Below are 17,514 nucleotides of genomic sequence, written 5' to 3' on the forward strand. Positions count from 1 at the left end.
GGCAGAGCCGGGAGGAGCTTCATCGGCGGCTCGTAATTGCGCATGCGCGGCACGCACCCGGATGCAAAGGCACCTGCTGCGCCTTCTGGTGCGCTGGGTATGCAGCAGCAGCAGCATCAGCAGCTTCTGTGCGATGTTGCTGTACAGCATGCGCCCTTGCAGCAGCGGCAAGAGCGACAGCGCGCCGCTCTTGCTTCTGCTGCTCTGTACGCAACAGAAGCCTCGCGGTGGTAGTGGCGGTTCGATTTGCCGCCGCTTCTGCAGGCAGGCTTTGCCCACTGGCAGCGAGGAGCTGGCTGCGAAATTGCGAGCGCGGACCGGAAAAGTGCTCTCTCTTCGCTGCTTGCGCGCATTTTTCGGCGCTGGGCTGTGTTCGCCTCCTCCTCAGGGTCCCGCGTGGCTGTCGCGGGCGCGGCGCAGTAATTTGCCGCGAGGCGCTTCGTGTCTGACTGATGACACCGAGCGCGGCAGCAGCAGCCGGACCTCTCGTCGCGGTGCGTGCGTGTACGGAGCGCGTCTTTCGACTCGCGGTCGCTGCTGCGTGCCTGGCCGACTGCGCCGGAGGAGGCGGCCCCGGTGCGATGCGGGGTCGCGTCGTTGCTGCCGTCATTGCGGTTTCTGTCCGGCTCGCTTCCCTTTTTGGGCAGTCGCGGTAATTAAAAATTTGTCAGCCGGACTCGGATGAAAGTTTGAAATTGATAGCCTCCGCTGCCTGACGGGGGGGCAGTATGTGCGAGGCTCGTCGACCTCGGCGCCTTTCCTCCCGCTTGCTTTTTTGCGTTGTCCACCTCCACTTCTCTCTCTCTCTTTTCCCCGGTGTCCGCTGCACGGCGTGTTACCGCTGTTAAGTGCATGCAGAATGATCGCTCGCGCAGCGTAAGGCTGCCCGCGTAATGTCGTTGCTCCTTGAGGGCTTTTGATTCGCTTTTGTTTTTCCTATGCGTCGCACCAGCAGGTACGCCACATGCGGCAATAAAAGCGTGGACTGCTTTACCGCATGCCGCCTGCTATTCTGTGATCCCTTGCCATATTGAAAAACAGCGCGAAAGACGACGGACGAGAAGAGGCGAGGCAGTCACTGAGCTGACTAACAACTTTCGCGTTGTTTTTCAATGTGGCAATTCACAACCAACTCGCCCGGCTTTCCGTACTCGAGTCAGACGTTTCCGTTTTTGTTCGTGTTTCGATTTTTTTTTTTTTACGCGTATCCGCTTGTTTACGCTGTTCGAAGAAACGCGGCATACTGAATCATGGCTTTTTCCGCCGCGTTGGTTCGGTGGTTATGGTGCTCGGCTGCTGACCCGATCCCGGCCTCGGCGGTCGCATTTCGATGGAGGCGAAACTCTAGGGGACTGTGTACTGTGCGATGTCAGTGCACGTTAAAGAACCCCAGGTGGTCGAAATTATCCGGGGCCCTCTACTATACGGCCTCCCTCGTAGCCTAGTCGCTTTGGGACGTTAAATCCCATAAACCAAACCAATCGGAGCTTTTGCTTGACGGTCCTGGTACTTTTTTTTTTTTCACCCTTGCACACGTTTTCTTTCAAGTCCGTCATTGGTATTTGGGGCTGCATGTTCTCTAATTAGACTGCTTGGCGTGGGAACAGAAACAAAGATGGGACAAAAGCGAATCGACTGGGGATCAAGGAAGACGCATGTCGCTTAATTCTTAACATGACGGAATCGCGAGAGAGAGCATTGTACACACCTTTGCGACTGAAGAGCTGATCAGTCTTCTTTTGTGTCGAGGCAGAGGTACAGGAAGGAGCTCGCTTATTTGGTTAATTTGTCAAGGTAGGCTGTGCCGCACCCTGTATGCTAACGATAGCGCAGTAGTAATGACACTTGGGCGCTGCTTTTGTCCGTTGACTTGTGTGCTCTTGATAGCTGACGAGTTTATCCGTTGCTCTCGTTCGCGCTGAGAGCAGGGGCGAGCTTTATCGGCATTGAACGTGCCCTTTTGCACTGTAGCCAAACTCTCTGCGTCGTTGCGCTGTTTGCCTTCAATATGTGCCCTTTTGCGTTTTGTCGCTAGATGGAAGTGCGGTCGATTAGACGGGAGTCTTTCGTTTTTTGAACAGCGAACTCTTCGGTTAGTGCGGAAACTTGTTTTTATGTTAATTGTGCGACGCGAGAAAAAAAGCAGATGTTCGCTCTCCTTTTACGGCGACGATATGAGCTTAAAAAGAAGTGCATTCTGATCTTATGGCCACTGATTGCACATTTTTTTCGGGTTAAATGAATGGTAATCAGGTCATCCCGAAGGTGACATCATGGAATTTTAAGGCGAAAGCCTTTAATGTCCCAGACTGTCGTCCGTCAGCAGTGGGTGTCACACCTTTGGCAGCGTTTAACTCGCGTTAGCTCGGGAAGTAAAAAAGATAGGAGAAAACGAATGGTGGCTTCAGATGAGGAGGAAAAAATGAACCCAAAAGCCATGTTTGATGACTGTAGATATTTAGTTAATTAATTATAGGCAAAAATGTCGAAATTACGTCGCAATAGCGCGGGCGTCGATATAGCCACGGGAACAGTGTGACGTCACATCCACCGGAAGTCGTCACGGCATAGTGAAAATTGTCACAGAACTGTCGGAAAAACGTTGGATTTGTGTCAAATTACATGGAAAAATGTGTAATTAAGTGTAATTAACAGTCAAGATCCCCGAAAGATGTATAATTTGGGTATCGATGTAGCTACGGGAACGGTGTGACGTCACATCCACCTGAAGTCCTCACGACATAGTGGTCTCGGCTTTCGCCTCTCAACACTTTCGTTGCCAAAGTGTCCTCGCAATTTTTCTCAGTGTCGTCACCGGCCACCATGTTCCATGTACGTTCATGATTTTTTTCATGTGCGTTTTCGGTATTTGGCACCAGCTGTTTCCATCCGCGCAGAAGTGGTTATTGAAAGAAAAACAAAAAAGTATCCGTGGTCGTTTCTGGGGGGGGGGGGGGGGGGGGGGGGTATATTTTAAGATCACGAAATTCGAGATCCATAAGTGTTTGCGCTGGTGCATTGATCTCACCGCTCTTTCTCTCCCCCTCTGTCCCCTCCGTTTTCGCAGGACGCCAGCCAGGTGTGCAAGGACTACATGGCCCGCGACCCGGAGAACCTGAATTTCAGCGTGGTGGCCCTGGCGAAGACTGACGGCTAAGCGCTGCCCTATCTCGTACGTACGCGACGAGAAGTGACCGTGCCCTGCTGTCGGTGTAGCTGTAATTTTTTAACGAATAATTAGCCATTGGGGCGTGCTCAAATCATTGATGTTTAGTTAGCATGATTGCTATTCGGACGAGGTGACGCGTTCAGTGACCGAGCATGCACGCTAGCGGACTCTTACGTTTCCAAAGGAGGTGCGTTGCGCTGCGGGAAAGTGCGTGCTCGACTTGTGGGAAAACTGCGTCAGTCAGGTGGAATAGCGGTGCTCGATTTTGGAGCATGTGTACGCTGGTACGTTGCACATACTACACTATTTTGGGGTACACGTTGGCTGGTGCGTTATGCATCCACAGTATTTGCCCACGCTTTGTCGGAGATGTTGGGGAAGGAATGGTTTTACGTTTATCAGGGTCTTGCTTTAATTCATGCCGCGTAAATACTTGACACCAAGCCGTGTGTTTACCATTGTCAGCTGACCGATGGTCATATAATGACGCCCCCCTAGATGTCTTCACGGCACAGCACTACGAGCCACCCACTGTGTTGGAGGGGAGGACGTCTCGATCCGTTCCCAGAACAGTTGGGACATTAATCCCCCCGAGGGAAAGTTTATACCGTGTGCAACGGTGATTTGCGTATTAGGGTGGGCTCGCGGAGGGGACGATTGCGTTGTCACGGTCTGCGAACACACTTAGCGATCCCGGAGAAGCGAGCCTCTCATTTCGACGCTCTTCTGCCAGTGCTCCCCTTCCCTACCCCATCGGCTTTAGATGCTGCCCTCACAGCATTGAGCCCACGACCGGCGACCCTTCGGTGGATCCCTGGTCGCATGGGCATTCCCGACAATGAGATGGCTCTTCAGTTTGCCCGCGATACTATACACGGGGCGCCGGGGATCCCATGGACGATCCCACTGACGGAGCAGGCGCTCAGGGCTTACAGACACACTGTCGACGAATACTACACGCAGCAAAAATTGGAGTTAGCTAATTTACCACCACCACACCCATCCTTTTCGATCCGTGAAGCTCGTATTCTTCGCTGAATACAGTTTATCTCCTTCATACACCAGCCAAACTTTATTTATGCTAGTACACCGCCACACCTCAGTGCCCAAACTGTCCACGCACATATGCAGATGTAGAACACTGCCTTACACAGTGTCACGCAGCCTTCCAGTCCCCCGCCTATCCTTTTCCCGCCATCCCCACCGTGGCCCATCGGCTCGCCTCCCTGCACCTGAAACTGCAACGCGCCCTCGTCACCTTGGCCCAGGAACTGCTAAACGCCTTACATAAAGGCTGTTTTAATAAAAGTGTCTCACCACTACACCTGGCAGTGTTTCTTTTCTTTGGTGTAGTTGCAAATTAATCCTCATTCGTTTTTTGTAAAAGTACTCGATCTCCCGTATGTCATTGAAAAACGAACATATAATTTGATACATCCTCACCGGCATTTCACGAGTGGTGTGTAGCAGTTATTAAACATTAAACCTGAAGTAAAATTGAACGCTATAGGCCCAACAACGCGTTCTACTTCCAGAACCAACTTCTCGAGCACCGTTCCTTGTTTGTCCCTTCCGCTGAATTGATGTACTGGCTGTTTCGGCCTTGGAACAAAACTGGGAGCGCGTGACTACCGCGCTTCGCGAAGCGCTGCCGCCGACAGCCAGGTAGAATCAGCTGCAAAGGCACATGCGCAGTAAGCATGGCCGGCTGCTCTTTCCGCGCATGCGCCTGGTGCTGCCCATTCTCGCCGGCTGTCGGCGGCAGCGCTTCGCGAAGCGCGGTAGCCACGCACTCGCAGTTTTGCTCTAAGGGCGAAACAGCTAGTACCTCGTGCCCTCCTTTTCAAATACGTCCGTAGAGTGAGCCGCCGACGCTCGGGTGACAAGCACAATTCCTTTTGGGGGGTGTGGGTAAAGAGAGCTTGTTTCATATTATAGAGAGTGGTCAGTTGACCCTGAAGTTGAAAGCCTCCAAATGTCGAAGAAACCAAATCACGGGGCGTGAAGAATGGCGAATAAATAGCTAGTCTACGTGGTCAGTGTCTTCGAGCCCACATTTTCTTTATGTCCACCGGGACGTCTGGGCATGGCCATTGCCATTAGCACAGTTTTGGTTCGAATTTTGGGGGATGCCCTTCTTTGATGACTGCACGTATCTGAACCAGAACTTTGCCTTAAAATGTCCCTTTTGCCGTACTTTCTCGGGGGTAAGAAGTGAGTCAGCAGCACACTCTCCTTGGGCCAAAGAAACTGACCCTGTCATCTTTCCCGCCGAAGCAGACTTGGTTTGAAATGGCGGAGGAGAATTCTTGTACCTTCAGGCTGTATTGTCTTGCGTGCTGTGTGTCAGAGGTGCAGGTCAAGATGTAATCTCCAGTAACTGACCTCTCATATCAGCAGCATTCAGCAGCATCACAGTTCGTCGTTATTTGAATATTTCAGATTTCGGGCTCCCAACGCTAGCAAGGTTGATAAATGCCCAGACCTTTGTGCAAGATATTTTCGTCTACCAAGTACTAAACTCAGAAGCTTTCTATGAACTGTGACATGTATTTTAATCATGGGCGTGCTCCTCAATTGGCGGCACATTTCCCGAGTGGTGATTTCAGCCGGGCAACCTGTCAGTGGTTCGTCTCCCGAAGACTTTCTGCGCTTCTTGAAAAACGTTGTGCCTTATTTGAACAAAGCTCTGACAGCACGCTTTGACGGCGCACTGCGCCTGTTCAGTCATCACATGCGTGCAGTGCTTGATACAATGCTTGCCGGCATGGACCTTTTTGCCTTCGATCAGGGCGTGTTGCTCTGTGCGTGCCGTAATACTCAACGCTGTCGTCTCTGCGGCCGGCATCGCGGCTTCTTCAAAGCGCTATCACCTTCACCTCGAAGAGACGTGACAAAGACCGAGAGGACAGGACTCGTCAACACTGCCAGGCTGCTATGCTTTGTTTATCGCCGCCATCGCGCTGTCTTATCATTCTTTATTTCCCACGCGAGGCAAATTGTTTCCTCGCTAGACGCAACCTGATCGCTCTCGAGGGATTGCGGTCACGCGATTCTAGGCTCCCAGCTAGTATTAGTACGGCCATGTGACAGTATTCGGTGCAAGGACCCTGTAGCATGCACGTAGCATTGCGGTATTGTCACTGTAGTGCGCCATATTTGTGCTTGCCTGGGACTTATTCTGAACCGCGATTGTTTGTGAAGGGGTATGGAAGCACGAACAGTTGGGCGAGTTGGTTTCGCATGATGGATGCGGAACAGCGCATAGGCATACGACCCAGGATGTGAGCAGAGGGAAGAGAACTTTCGTTAGGATTGAAGCACCCTGTGTGCGAAATGTATTTGAGAAGGGTGAATGAAGAGCTGCAATTTGCAACCAGGTTTCAATATAATGTTATACCCTACGCGCACGTTTCCGCCCTACTCTAGGCGTAGCGTCTGCAAGCGTACTATACCGAAACGGTCGCGTCCTTTCGATCGGGCCGCATGGCGTCAGAACGATTGCTCGCGTTCTTTGTATCGTGTAAGTCAAAGCGGTCGCGCAAGGTAATCAATTTAGTATCCTCGGTCGCATCTGTCTGTTTGTTTTTTCGCTCGGACTGGTTGACGGCGCTTCAAGTTATCGCTTTCTCGCATCCTTTATTCTATCCGTAAATGATACCAGTGGCTGCGGTCATTCCCACAGTGGCGCCGCTCTTGGACCTGGAGGTTGGCTTGCTGGTCACTCGAAACAAAGACAACAGTTTTCCTTTTTGCGAAACGGCTTGTGAAAGGCTTGAATGGTCGCCTAGGCCATTTTGTAAACGTCATTCCTCGCCGCAGTGTGTACTTCTTTGCTGTCGCCTGTTCTCAAGGGCCGTTCTCGCTCGGCGGCGGTTGGCATGCGGCGGGGACACGCCCTGGCGCCGACCATTGGAATGCCCCCGTGCGGGATTCTCCTTCCGCGTTCCGCTGTGACGGAAACAAAAGCGCCCTCTGCGGGCCGGGAAGAGCGGCGGGGTTCGAACGACACCAGGGAGGCACTTTGCGCCTGCTTTTCTGTTCGCCGGCGGAACCCTTTTATTATGCGCGATACGTAACCGCCGTGGGCGCAAAGACGCGGCGACGCCACGTCGTCCAGTGACCACTTCTTTTCTCGTGCGCGGCGGCGAATGTCCGGCGGTCTCGGTCCACCGGTCTTCAGCCGCCGCGAAAGGGACAGGCCTAAAAAGATCTCCTCGTAAGTAGGGATAGAGGGGAATGAGATGAGGAGGAGGGTGAGCATTGAATGTATGGCAGGAATTTGGACGCAACACTTCCCTTTTATTTTTTCCCTCCCCCTCTCTCAACGCGCGTTCTGCGCTCGCCGTCCGGAACCCGGAACTCATTCGTCGAACGGCCCAACCCAGGTTTTTTCATTGTGTCCACAGAGGCCGGTTCGTCCATGCGGAGAGGCCTACATCTTCTCTTCTCTTTCTTTCCCTGGCGGCCCTAACAATGGGTGGGCGGTGGTATAGCGGCCGCGCGGCGGGGAGAAAGGGAAGGAGCTCTTACTTTCCCTTTTTGCTTTCCCCTATTCCCGTCTCCCCTTTTGTGCAGCGTCTAGCGCAAGGCTTTCCTGTATGTGTGTGTGTGCGTGTGTACGTGCGTGCGTGTGTGTGTGTTCCTCCGTCTGTGCGTGCTTGCGCTTGTGCTAATGTGCGCCCTGGTCGTCCGGCGGAGAACGTCGCCTGCCTTCGTCTGTAAAGGCGTCTCTTCGATGTTCGCGCTACTTTTCCTTGCTTTATTTAAGGCCGTTTCTCTGTGCCAGGCCCGTGCACCGGTCCTCGGTCCGTGTCGGTCCATGCACGTGGGCTCGGTGCAAGCCGCGTGCCCGGCTGGCCGGCCGGTGTCTCGTCATCGCTGCAGGGCCATATTGCACGCTTGGTCGCAAATCTGGGTCACTCGGCGGCAGACGCTGGACACACCGGGCTTCCCCATCTGCGCTCTCTGGGCGAGGCTCCTTGTAAAAGGCGAGGCGTCTGCCGTCGCCTTCGTGCACGGCGACGTCGTGTTGCCCTGTTTGTCATCGCCGCGGCTCTGCTGTCGTCACCTGCTCTTCGTTCGCCATTGTGCGCGGCGAGTCGCGCCGCCGCTTTGGTTGCTTTCTTGAGTTTCTTTGCGCGCGTTTCGCTTTCTGCGTAGTCTGATGCGCGGGCTTTCATGTTTGAGGCCAGCCGTCGGCTCGAAACGCGGAAACTGGACGCACGCCTTTTCTTGTGCGTGCAATTACATAAATGGCTCCCTCTCTGAATGCCCGGTGGCCAGTGGGAGGTATACAGCGTGCTGTTTTCTCTCGTCTCCTTATCTGGGGCTGGTGTTATCCCGGAGTTTGCATACCTATTGATAGTTAGTCGCTTACTGCTGCCTCCGGTGTATGCTTTGCGTACCATAAGCACTCCTGTGCTCTCAGCCGGAAGTACTACGCGCATGATATATGCCCAATAAGTGCTGAGTTCACCTCGAAACACGCTCAGGTTTCGCCCCATTTTCACGTAACGCACCCTCAGTCTGTTTGTCCCTTTCTTCCCTTGTCCTTGTGCCGTAGCGCTGCTTCACTAGATAGGCACCCTCAGAGCTCGTCAAAGGGCAACTCCGGTGGTTTCTCCAACATTTAGAGGTGTTGATCGCATCACGTTCCTTGGGGAGCGGTGTCTCCGGCATAACAAACCGTTTTTGAAAATACCGAGTAGGAATACTTTAGAACAGGGGTTCTCAAACTTTTTTGCTTGGAGGAACCCCAAAAGCCTTCAATAAGTTCCAGGTAACCCCCCCCCCCCCCACCCCGCTTTCTTTTACCAGCAATGTTGTCGAGGGCATTTTTGCAAAGAGAGAGTTGCAAAAGTTAAATGTTTATTGCACAGATTAATACAAATACTAATGTGATGGGTGGTACTGCTTCCCTTTTGAGAGCAAGTCAAAGCGTGGCTCAGTAGCACTCAGAGCCAGTCTCATATCAGCTGCCGGGTCAGGGCCGGTGAGGGTTCTCGCGGAACACAAGAAGACAGCCCGCGGAACCCAGTTTGAGAACCCTGCTTTAGAAGAACAAGAGCAGCAAACCGAAAGTCGGTTCGTGGCCGGAGAGGATGCTCTGGTTGACGTAACGATGGCGTCACATACAGTATTCGAAAAACACTAGGGACTGGATTGATGGCTCATAATACAAGCCTTTTGATTTGTTGTTCGCGCGAGGAGCGGTTAATAATCTGCCATTACTGTTTGTGACGTCGCAAACGCTGTGTGTTGCCCGCAGAAATCGCCTGTCTGAGGCCATGAAAATGGCAACCTTAAAATCGATTTGCGCAGGAATTAATTACCCAAACCTGGTGTAAAGTATCGGGGCGAAAAGGAAAACATGCAGTGAAAGTTTCATTAGAATATGGATCTCGAAAAGCCTCCGGAGTTGCTCTTTAAGATTTCTTCCTATTACCACTATCGGGTGCGCTCTTAGGGCGCGCGTAGAGATTCCATTTCCTTTTCGCTGCAGCAAGCGGTCCAAACGGAAGGGAAAAAAAGGGGGGGGGATGAATTGCGGGGCAAACAGGCGTCACTTCCGGTATGCGAGCCGTGCCCTACCTTCACACACACACACACACACCCGTCCGTGAAGGTGGCGGCGGCTGCGTCTCATCGCACGTGGGCGGCACGCGTCCAGTTCCGGATGAGCTGCGCGGGCGCCAAAAAGTCGTGATGGCCCCCGGGCAAGATTGCGGCGGGCCCGTGCCGAGCGTGCGCCTTGGCTCTCGCCGGCAGGGTCGTGACTCGGCCTGATCATCCCGAGAAAAAGGGGGGAGGGCATCTTTTCCGCCCGGGCACGTGGCGTTTTTGGCGGAATGCGCCGTCGGCCCGTTAGCTAATCGCTGACGCTTCACCATGCTGGCGGTGCACAGAGGCCCGCGGGCCCTGTTCGGTACACGCGCCAGTGGGAGCGGTACCGCTGCTCGCCTGTCTTTCTTCTTTTTTGTTCCTTCTTTCCGACGCGTCCGCCTCCGCCTTTGATCTTCATTGCGCGAGAGACGACTTCGGGTTACTCGAGGAGGCGAGTGATTATGCTCTGTGCCGCCTAACGAGTGGCGATGTGCCTGCTCTCAGATGCTGCGCATGGGAGGGCTCCGGTTGTTTCCCCAGCTGTGGGGTATAATAGTTCATTGTGACTAACGCATTGTGATTACTCTTTGCTTGTTCAACGTGCGTGCCTACAGGTGCGTTCATACGAGGTAAAATTACTTTTACAGGGTATGCGAGTGTACTGACGTGGGTTCGATCCCGGCCGCGGCGGTCAAATTTCGATGAAGGCGAAATGCTAGAGGCCCGTGACTGTGCGATGGCAGTGCACGTTAAAGAACCCCAGGTGGTCGAAATTTCCGGAGCCCTTCACTACGGCGTCCCTCATAGCCTGAGTCGCTTTGGGACGTTAAACCCCAATAAACCAAACCATGCGAGTGTACTCTACTACTCGTGCCTTTTCCTGCAAATTAGTTGATGCATTAGAAAGGGCGGCATACCTTTTAGGGCATTTAAAAGGTGATGATTACCGTGCTGTTCAAGCAACACATAGTTGTATGAACTAGAGCACTGCACGGGCCTGAATCTGAGGCCCAAGCCCGGCCCGGGCCCGAGACCTGAAGCCCGGCCCAGGCCCGCGGCTTCAAGCCCGGTCCCGGCCCAGGCCCGCTAAATTATCGCTCTAGCGAGCCCGGCCCGGCCCGTGAATCCCGGAGTGAAGCCCAGCCCGGGCCCGGCCCGGCCCGTTTCACAGTAACGCTTGAAATATACTGCTCACTCTGAGCAAGTAGACTGCTACTAGACCGATAAGAAACTGGCCGACAAAGTTTCTGAAACCACAGTTTGGCTTGCAGAAAGTTGGTTCTTTTTAACCCAGAAGGAAGTGATTAAGAGCAGTGCTCGCCAGGACCGTCCTTTGGACAGTGTTCTTGTGTAGGTGCGCAAAGAGAAACTCAGAAGTTCAGAGAGCCAAATAAAAAGGGAGAGCGTAATAGACTACTTTGCATTCCCTCATGCTTTTAATCAGTTACATTTTGCCGCCCGGAAGTATAAACATTAAAGCTGCCTAGCAAGCAGTGGGATGACATTTTTTTAGTGAGCGCGATCACACAGTTTGAACTTATAGCTGAACTCGTCACCTTTCAGCAGAAACGAAAAGCTAAAAAGGCTTGAGTATTTCACGGTGTGTGTTTTGAAGACTATAAGCGTCCTAAACTAATATGTTCTTCCCGAATGCATTTCTAATATTCTTTAGGTATGTTTTGGGATGACGAACGATCATTGGCCAATTAAGACAGGTTGAATTTAGCTCTTACTGGAGGAGGAGAACATAACTTGCGAACCACGTGATAACTTATAGGGCAAAATCTTGTCCTGACAACCAGGCTGAAGAAGCTAGGAGGGATAGATGTGGTTATGAGATGAGATTTACAAACTCTCGCGAGCTTTTGTGGCTATTTCGTTTACGAGACGTTCTGGTCAGCTAATGGAAAAGAAAACCAAACACGCTTAAGTTCGTGAGTTTTCTCACATGAGAAAAATATAGCTATAAAATAAAAGCTATGTTTTGGGGGCTTAAGGGCCCAAGGGGAGTCAGGCTGTGAGAGACACCGAAGCAGAGGGCTCCGGGTCATTTTACTGGGTTTCTTCAACGAGCAATGATACTGGAAAGTACATAGATGTCATGCTTGCCTCCTAAATAGAAATCCGGCCGCCGAGGCGAGGAGCAAACCCTGGTCCCCGGCTCAGTAACCAAGCGCCTTGACCACTAAGTCACCGCGGCGTGGAAGTAAGGAAATAAAAGCTTAGTTTTTTTTCTCAGGCGTACGCATAGCTCATCCGTGTCGGTGCTCCAATACCGCAGTTGTGTGCTTCACTCTGCAATAGTGAATGAATAGTCGGACACCAGCCGTTTCTGTACTGACCCAAGCCCGAGTTGGGTGCGCCGCTTTAGGCCCGAGCCCGGTCCGGGCCCGCAACTTCAGGCCCGGGCCCGACCCAGGCCCGGCAAAACATCATGTCCCGGCCCGCGGGCCGGGCCCGGGCTTTCGGGCCGGCCCGAGCCCGTGCAGTGCACTAGTATGAACAGCTTGTACAGTCTAGCGCGATTTGAAGGTTATCGCGCGAGCGTCGACCAGCCTAGCACTCCAGGCACCTAGCGGCCGACTTTGAAACAGGAAAAATCATGATTTCGCACTCTCCTCTTCCTCGTTCGCTGTTCCGTGCAACAAGCTTCACCCCCGTGACGAGATCACCACCCTTTCTCTCTATTCTAAGCTTTCCATTGGTTGCGATGAAGTGTGGACTTGGTTACCTCTCGTATCTTGCGGGCGATAACAAAATTGGTGGGAAAGAAAATAAAAAAAAAAACTGATAGCCCAGAGGAGGGAGTGACAGCTGCTGAAGCAACAGCAAAAAGAGTGAGGGAAGCTGGCCTGATACCTCCCTTGCCTCGGCAGAGAATTCTGGGCCATGGCGCTGTTCATGTTCTCGGCCGACGCTCGCGCGATAACCTTCAAATCGCGCTCGACTGTACGTATCGCCCTTGTGGAGACTCCTCGATGCAGCGTAAAAGCAGCTATGAGTGCGTCGGTTCAATGGCTGGTACTGAGCACGACGTGGTGGGATTCGATATCAGCCGCGGCTACCGCGTTTGCATGCAGGCAAAATCCAAAGAGTGCTTTTCTACTACGGAGGTCTCGGAGCACTTTAAAGAGCCCCTCGGTGCTGCGTGGTCGGAAAATAATTCGGGAGCTCCGAACTTCTCACGTGCTGCTTCGCGTAGGCCAAGTGTGCGGTTGTTCCGTGAAATAAGTGCACGAATTACTGATGAGACGGTGACGTAACCCGGGCTGCATCATCGCTGTGCAGGTCAGGCTTACCGGGTGGCTGCACTGAGGGCCCACGTTTTGTTTCCTTCAATTTCCTCGCCGTTCGCTCTCTCGCAAAATTTTTTCGTGTCGAGCAGTGCAGTGTGTCACGCTTCACTGCAGTGTTTGTTTTAACTGCCTTCGGGCCACTGGAATTTTTGTTTTAACTGCCTTCGGGTCATCGTTTGGTTTCACATTTGTGCACCTCCCGAGTTTGTTCCCTTGCAAGAACGATTGCACACGCAGTTTTGACAAAAGTGGCTATGAAAGTTGAGTAGTTTTTCCCTGAAATTACTGCTTAGAGGGACTCTGAAAGGGGCGCTCAAAAAGGTGTGGTATTCGTGAGATGTTAAAGGACGCTGCTTCACGAATATCCTAGGATTCTTTAATGCGTGCTGTGTATGGTGAGCTATCTGTAGTCAGAATATCAATTTCAGCGTCTCCGACCCTGTTCCACTCCTCTCGTCACGTTTTGCAATTACGCAGGAGAGTGCGACGGAGGAGGGGGCGAACATGAAAAAGTCGCCGGAGAGAACTCCCCAACATTCGCGCTTGGTTGAGCGATTTTATGTACATTCCTAAGGTGTTTTAGAGCCCCTTTAAAATTAGTTGTTTGTTCAAATGTTATTGTGAAATGTAGTTTAGTGATTTTATTCCAGCAACGTGATTACCACCATGGTTAATTCTGGCACAGGGGATAATTTATTGCCGACGCATGAATGCTAGCCCTTCGTTTTTGCTCAGAGGGGTACATACGAAAGGGACATTGACGACAACGCTATCCAGTTATTGTTCTCACTAAGAACTGATTCCCTGGCTCCTTCTGACGTTTTGTGCGGCAGCTCGTCTGTAGTGTCTCTTGTCTGTGCTGTCTCTAGTGTCTCTTTCTTTTCTGCTGTCGTCGGTTACGCGCTGTCTGTTTTCGAACAGTTCAGAAACAGTTGGAAGGTGATAAGGAAAGCGCGGATTTTTGTTTTTTGTTTCATGTGAAGCAATATATCTCCCATTGTATTTGGCGTTGTCGTGGCATGCTAACTGATTTTTAATCTTGTTCTCCTTTTTTTTTCTCATTTTGCAGGTTTGCTGTGTTGGTGAAAGCCGCGCCGAGCAGCCAGCGTCATGTTGCCTTGTTTGTGGGCCTTTCTCGCCTAGTCGTATACTTTTTTCTGCGGAAAATTCTGTAGGGCAGCTGCTTTGTTTCGTGCATGGAGTTCGTGCCTTTCTCCACGCTGCTTGTGCTCAGGAAAGCCACTAAGCTATGACTAAAGAAAAGCGCGCGCGAGACGCTTTTTGCCTTACTGCTTTTGCGGATGTACTGGGCGTGAATAAAGTATTCTTGCACAAGAAACCGTCGATTTCATTCATGTTGTTCCTTCACATAGGAGGAAAAAGGCAAGTACTTTCTACCCATGGCATTGCTCAAGGGCCCATAGTCTAGCGGAAAAGTGTAAAAATATTTTCTGAGGCTGAGCGATTAGTTTGTGCCACTCGTATTTCTGGCGTTTCGCGATGTCCTGCGCTTGCGTGTGCTGTATTGTATTGTGCAGCGCAATGTTCGATATTACTGCTTGAGACTCTATAGATGCTGTGACAGCCATATCGTTTTGTTCCTTTAGTGGCATTATGGCGCCATAGTGGCATCCCGGGTGGAAGCTCATGAGAAGCGGTTGCAAGAAAATACACTGAGTAAGGTAGACAAATTCGTGTACTACATCCGTTCCTGTGCTGGTTTGCTGAAAGCACAGCGCTGAATTTCTCGCGGTAGCGCGACAAGCCTGCTCTGTAAAAGTATTAAGCATGGCATGTTTTTGGCTTTCAGATCTCGTGAAATTAGGACTAACATAGGTGCGGGGTTCGATCCGCAGTGCCGCCGGGTACCAACCGGTGATACAATGGGTACTAGCTCTCCCCTGCCTGGTGCTCGGCTTCTTTAGGGTGAAATGTTTAGGAAATGGGTCTTTGACCCCACGTTGTGTATAGAAGAAAAAAACCTTGTGCCATGGCGCTGTTTGGTCACAGATGCCCGTTTGCCATAAAAATTCATAATAATCGAGACTAACGTCGCCCGAGCCTGAAACCGAACATGGGGGGCAACGTCACCGAAATATTCGGAAACTTTCTGTCCTAATGGTATCCAGCAGAAAAAAAAAATTGCTGAGGCTCAGCTTGGCTAAGCCTGGGGAATGCGAAGCATATTAGTGGCTAGGCTTGGTAATACATGGCTTTCCTTGGTTGAATACTTGGTCATTTTAATACAACCACTAGAAGCCTTCGTCGTGGAGGAAGACAACGGCATGGCTACAGCGGAACGCCGACTAACCCCGAGACGCGCGTTGGGTGAGCGCCTGGATTGCCACGGAAGCCGCGTCTGCCTGCCCGGTGGAGCGAGCGTTTCACCTTTGATTGTAAAACATTTTATTCGCCGGGAAGAGCTTGGCAAGAGGTCGCGTTAAGTGGTCGAGAGTACATAGCCCTCGACGACTTTGTCAGCCCACTCCACCGCCAAAACTTTCGTTCTGGGGTCAGAGCTAGCCAGCACGGTCTCCCACCGCTCGAGAGAAGGAGCAGTAACTAGATCACCCGGAGGTGGCTCTATTTTGCAGTCCCACAGGATGTGATCGTAGGTAGCACGTTGGCCACAGTGTTTGCAGTTTGGGTTGTAAAGATCTGGATAAATGTGCGCGAGGAGTGATGGGGTGCGTATCGATCTCGTCTGTAGACGACGCCACGTAACCTCTTGTTCTTTAGTAAGTCTTTTGTCTGGAGGGGGGGAAATTATCCTCTCTAGTTTAAAATGATTGGTGAGATCATGATATGTGATCATGGAGTCCTTCGTGAAATTCAGGGAGCCGGACTCATCCACTGCCCGGTCGATGAAACCTCGGGCTTTATTGTGGGCTGCCTCGTTCCCCGGATTCCCAGAATGGGCTGGGACCCATATCAATTCGGAATAATTTGGTGAGAATTTGGTTGCGTTAAGGATTCTAAGGGAGGTGTTTGTAATTCGCCCTTTAGCGAAATTATTGATACCCATTCTGGAATCGCTGAAGATGATGCTCCCTTGGGGCGCTAGGGCGAGGGCTATAGCCGCCTCTTCTGCCGTTTCAGAGGATTTCGTTTTGACTGTCGCCGAGACGATGTGGTCACCATTCTCGTTCACAACCACAATTGCAAAGGCATTGGTATTTTTGTATTCTGCCGCATCTACATAAAGTGTTCCAGCGCACTGTCTGTATTTGTTATGTAAGGCTTTGGCTCTTGCTTGTCTTCTACCCTCATGGTGTAAGGGGGCATGTTTTTGGGGAGTGGTTTGATTAGTAGGGCCGTCCTATAGTCGCGGGGTAAGTCTACTTTAGCATCGTTATTCGTAGGTTGAAAGTCAATTCCGAGCCTGGTAAGAATACTCCTGCTAGTTCTGGAATTGGCTAATCGCGCTGTTTGAGCCATTAAATGGGCTTCTTTCAGTTCATTGTAGGTGTTATGTATTCCTAACCTCATAAGCCGTTCAGTTGAGGCATTTAGTGGGAGTCCTAACGCAGCCTTATAGGCCTGCCGTATCATACTATCCAATTTGTCCTTTTCTGCTTTCGAAAATTTGAGATAAGGGGTGGCATAGAGTATCCTGCTTAGCGCAAAGGCCTGCACTAGTCGGCATAAATCTCTTTCCCTCACCCCTTGTCTGCGGTTAGCTATGCGGCGGATTAATCGCGCCGTCGCTTCTACCGTGCGTTTTAGCTTAGTGAGTGTGTCAGTATTCTTTCCATTTGTTTGTAAATACAACCCCAGTATTCTCATGGTCTGTACCTCTTTGACAGATCGTCCATTAACATAGACGTTTATTTGCGGGGGGGATGTCGTGGTACGCCTACCTCTTTGTTTACGACGGATCACCTACACCGAGTGTGAACGCGCGTTCGAAATGCGCGGGTGTGACGGCTATGGGTCCCACGGCGACGGCGCGAGGTGGAGGCCGGCTCTCTCATCCGATGCCACGTGGTGTGACGTCACGGTGTCACGTGGCGTGACGGCTAGGGGTCCCACGGCAACGGCGCGAGGTGGAGGCCGGCTCTCTCATCCGATGTCACGTGGTGTGACGTCACGGTGTTACGTGGGGGTCCCACGGCGACGGCGTGAGTGGTAGCTCTAGCAATATGCTTCGCATAAAAAAAATTCAGCCTCGAGCGGGATTAGAGTCGGCGGTGGCGCAAACATCTGCGATCGCTTCTCACTGCGACCACCCGGCAGCCTCTGGCGCTCTGCTTTTGATATCATCGTCAACATCAACGTGTCTCCGTCCGTTTTGCGCCGGGTATGTTTGCAGAGGCCGCGCGTAGAATTGCTTTTGTGGGCGGGCACAGTAACTGTGCACCTGAAACGTGCCGTGAGCGAAGGGATGAAAGAAAGAAGGTCGGTGGTTCCGGTTCAATTTTGCGGCTTTTTTAAAGTGTGTAC

At 51.8% G+C, this 17,514-nt stretch overlaps 1 protein-coding gene across 2 annotated transcripts in view; it reads left to right on the forward strand.

Annotated features, from left to right (window-relative positions):
- Uch (Ubiquitin carboxyl-terminal hydrolase) overlaps window positions 1–14,410 on the forward strand; it is a 100,836-nt gene extending 86,426 nt beyond the window's left edge. For both annotated transcript variants that reach the window (XM_089566090.1, XM_089566091.1), the window contains 2 exons: window positions 3,068–3,172; window positions 14,141–14,410. In XM_089566090.1, coding sequence (XP_089422216.1) covers window positions 3,068–3,157 — 90 coding nt within the window. In that variant the 3' untranslated portion in view covers window positions 3,158–3,172; window positions 14,141–14,410. The remainder of the gene's footprint in view (window positions 1–3,067; window positions 3,173–14,140) is intronic.
- Window positions 14,411–17,514: the final 3,104 nt, after the last annotated feature.

This window comes from Amblyomma mixtum, chromosome 1 (genome assembly GCF_055824585.1).
Source record: "Amblyomma mixtum isolate Tamu chromosome 1, ASM5582458v1, whole genome shotgun sequence".
In the NCBI taxonomy this organism is placed as follows: domain Eukaryota; kingdom Metazoa; phylum Arthropoda; class Arachnida; order Ixodida; family Ixodidae; genus Amblyomma; species Amblyomma mixtum.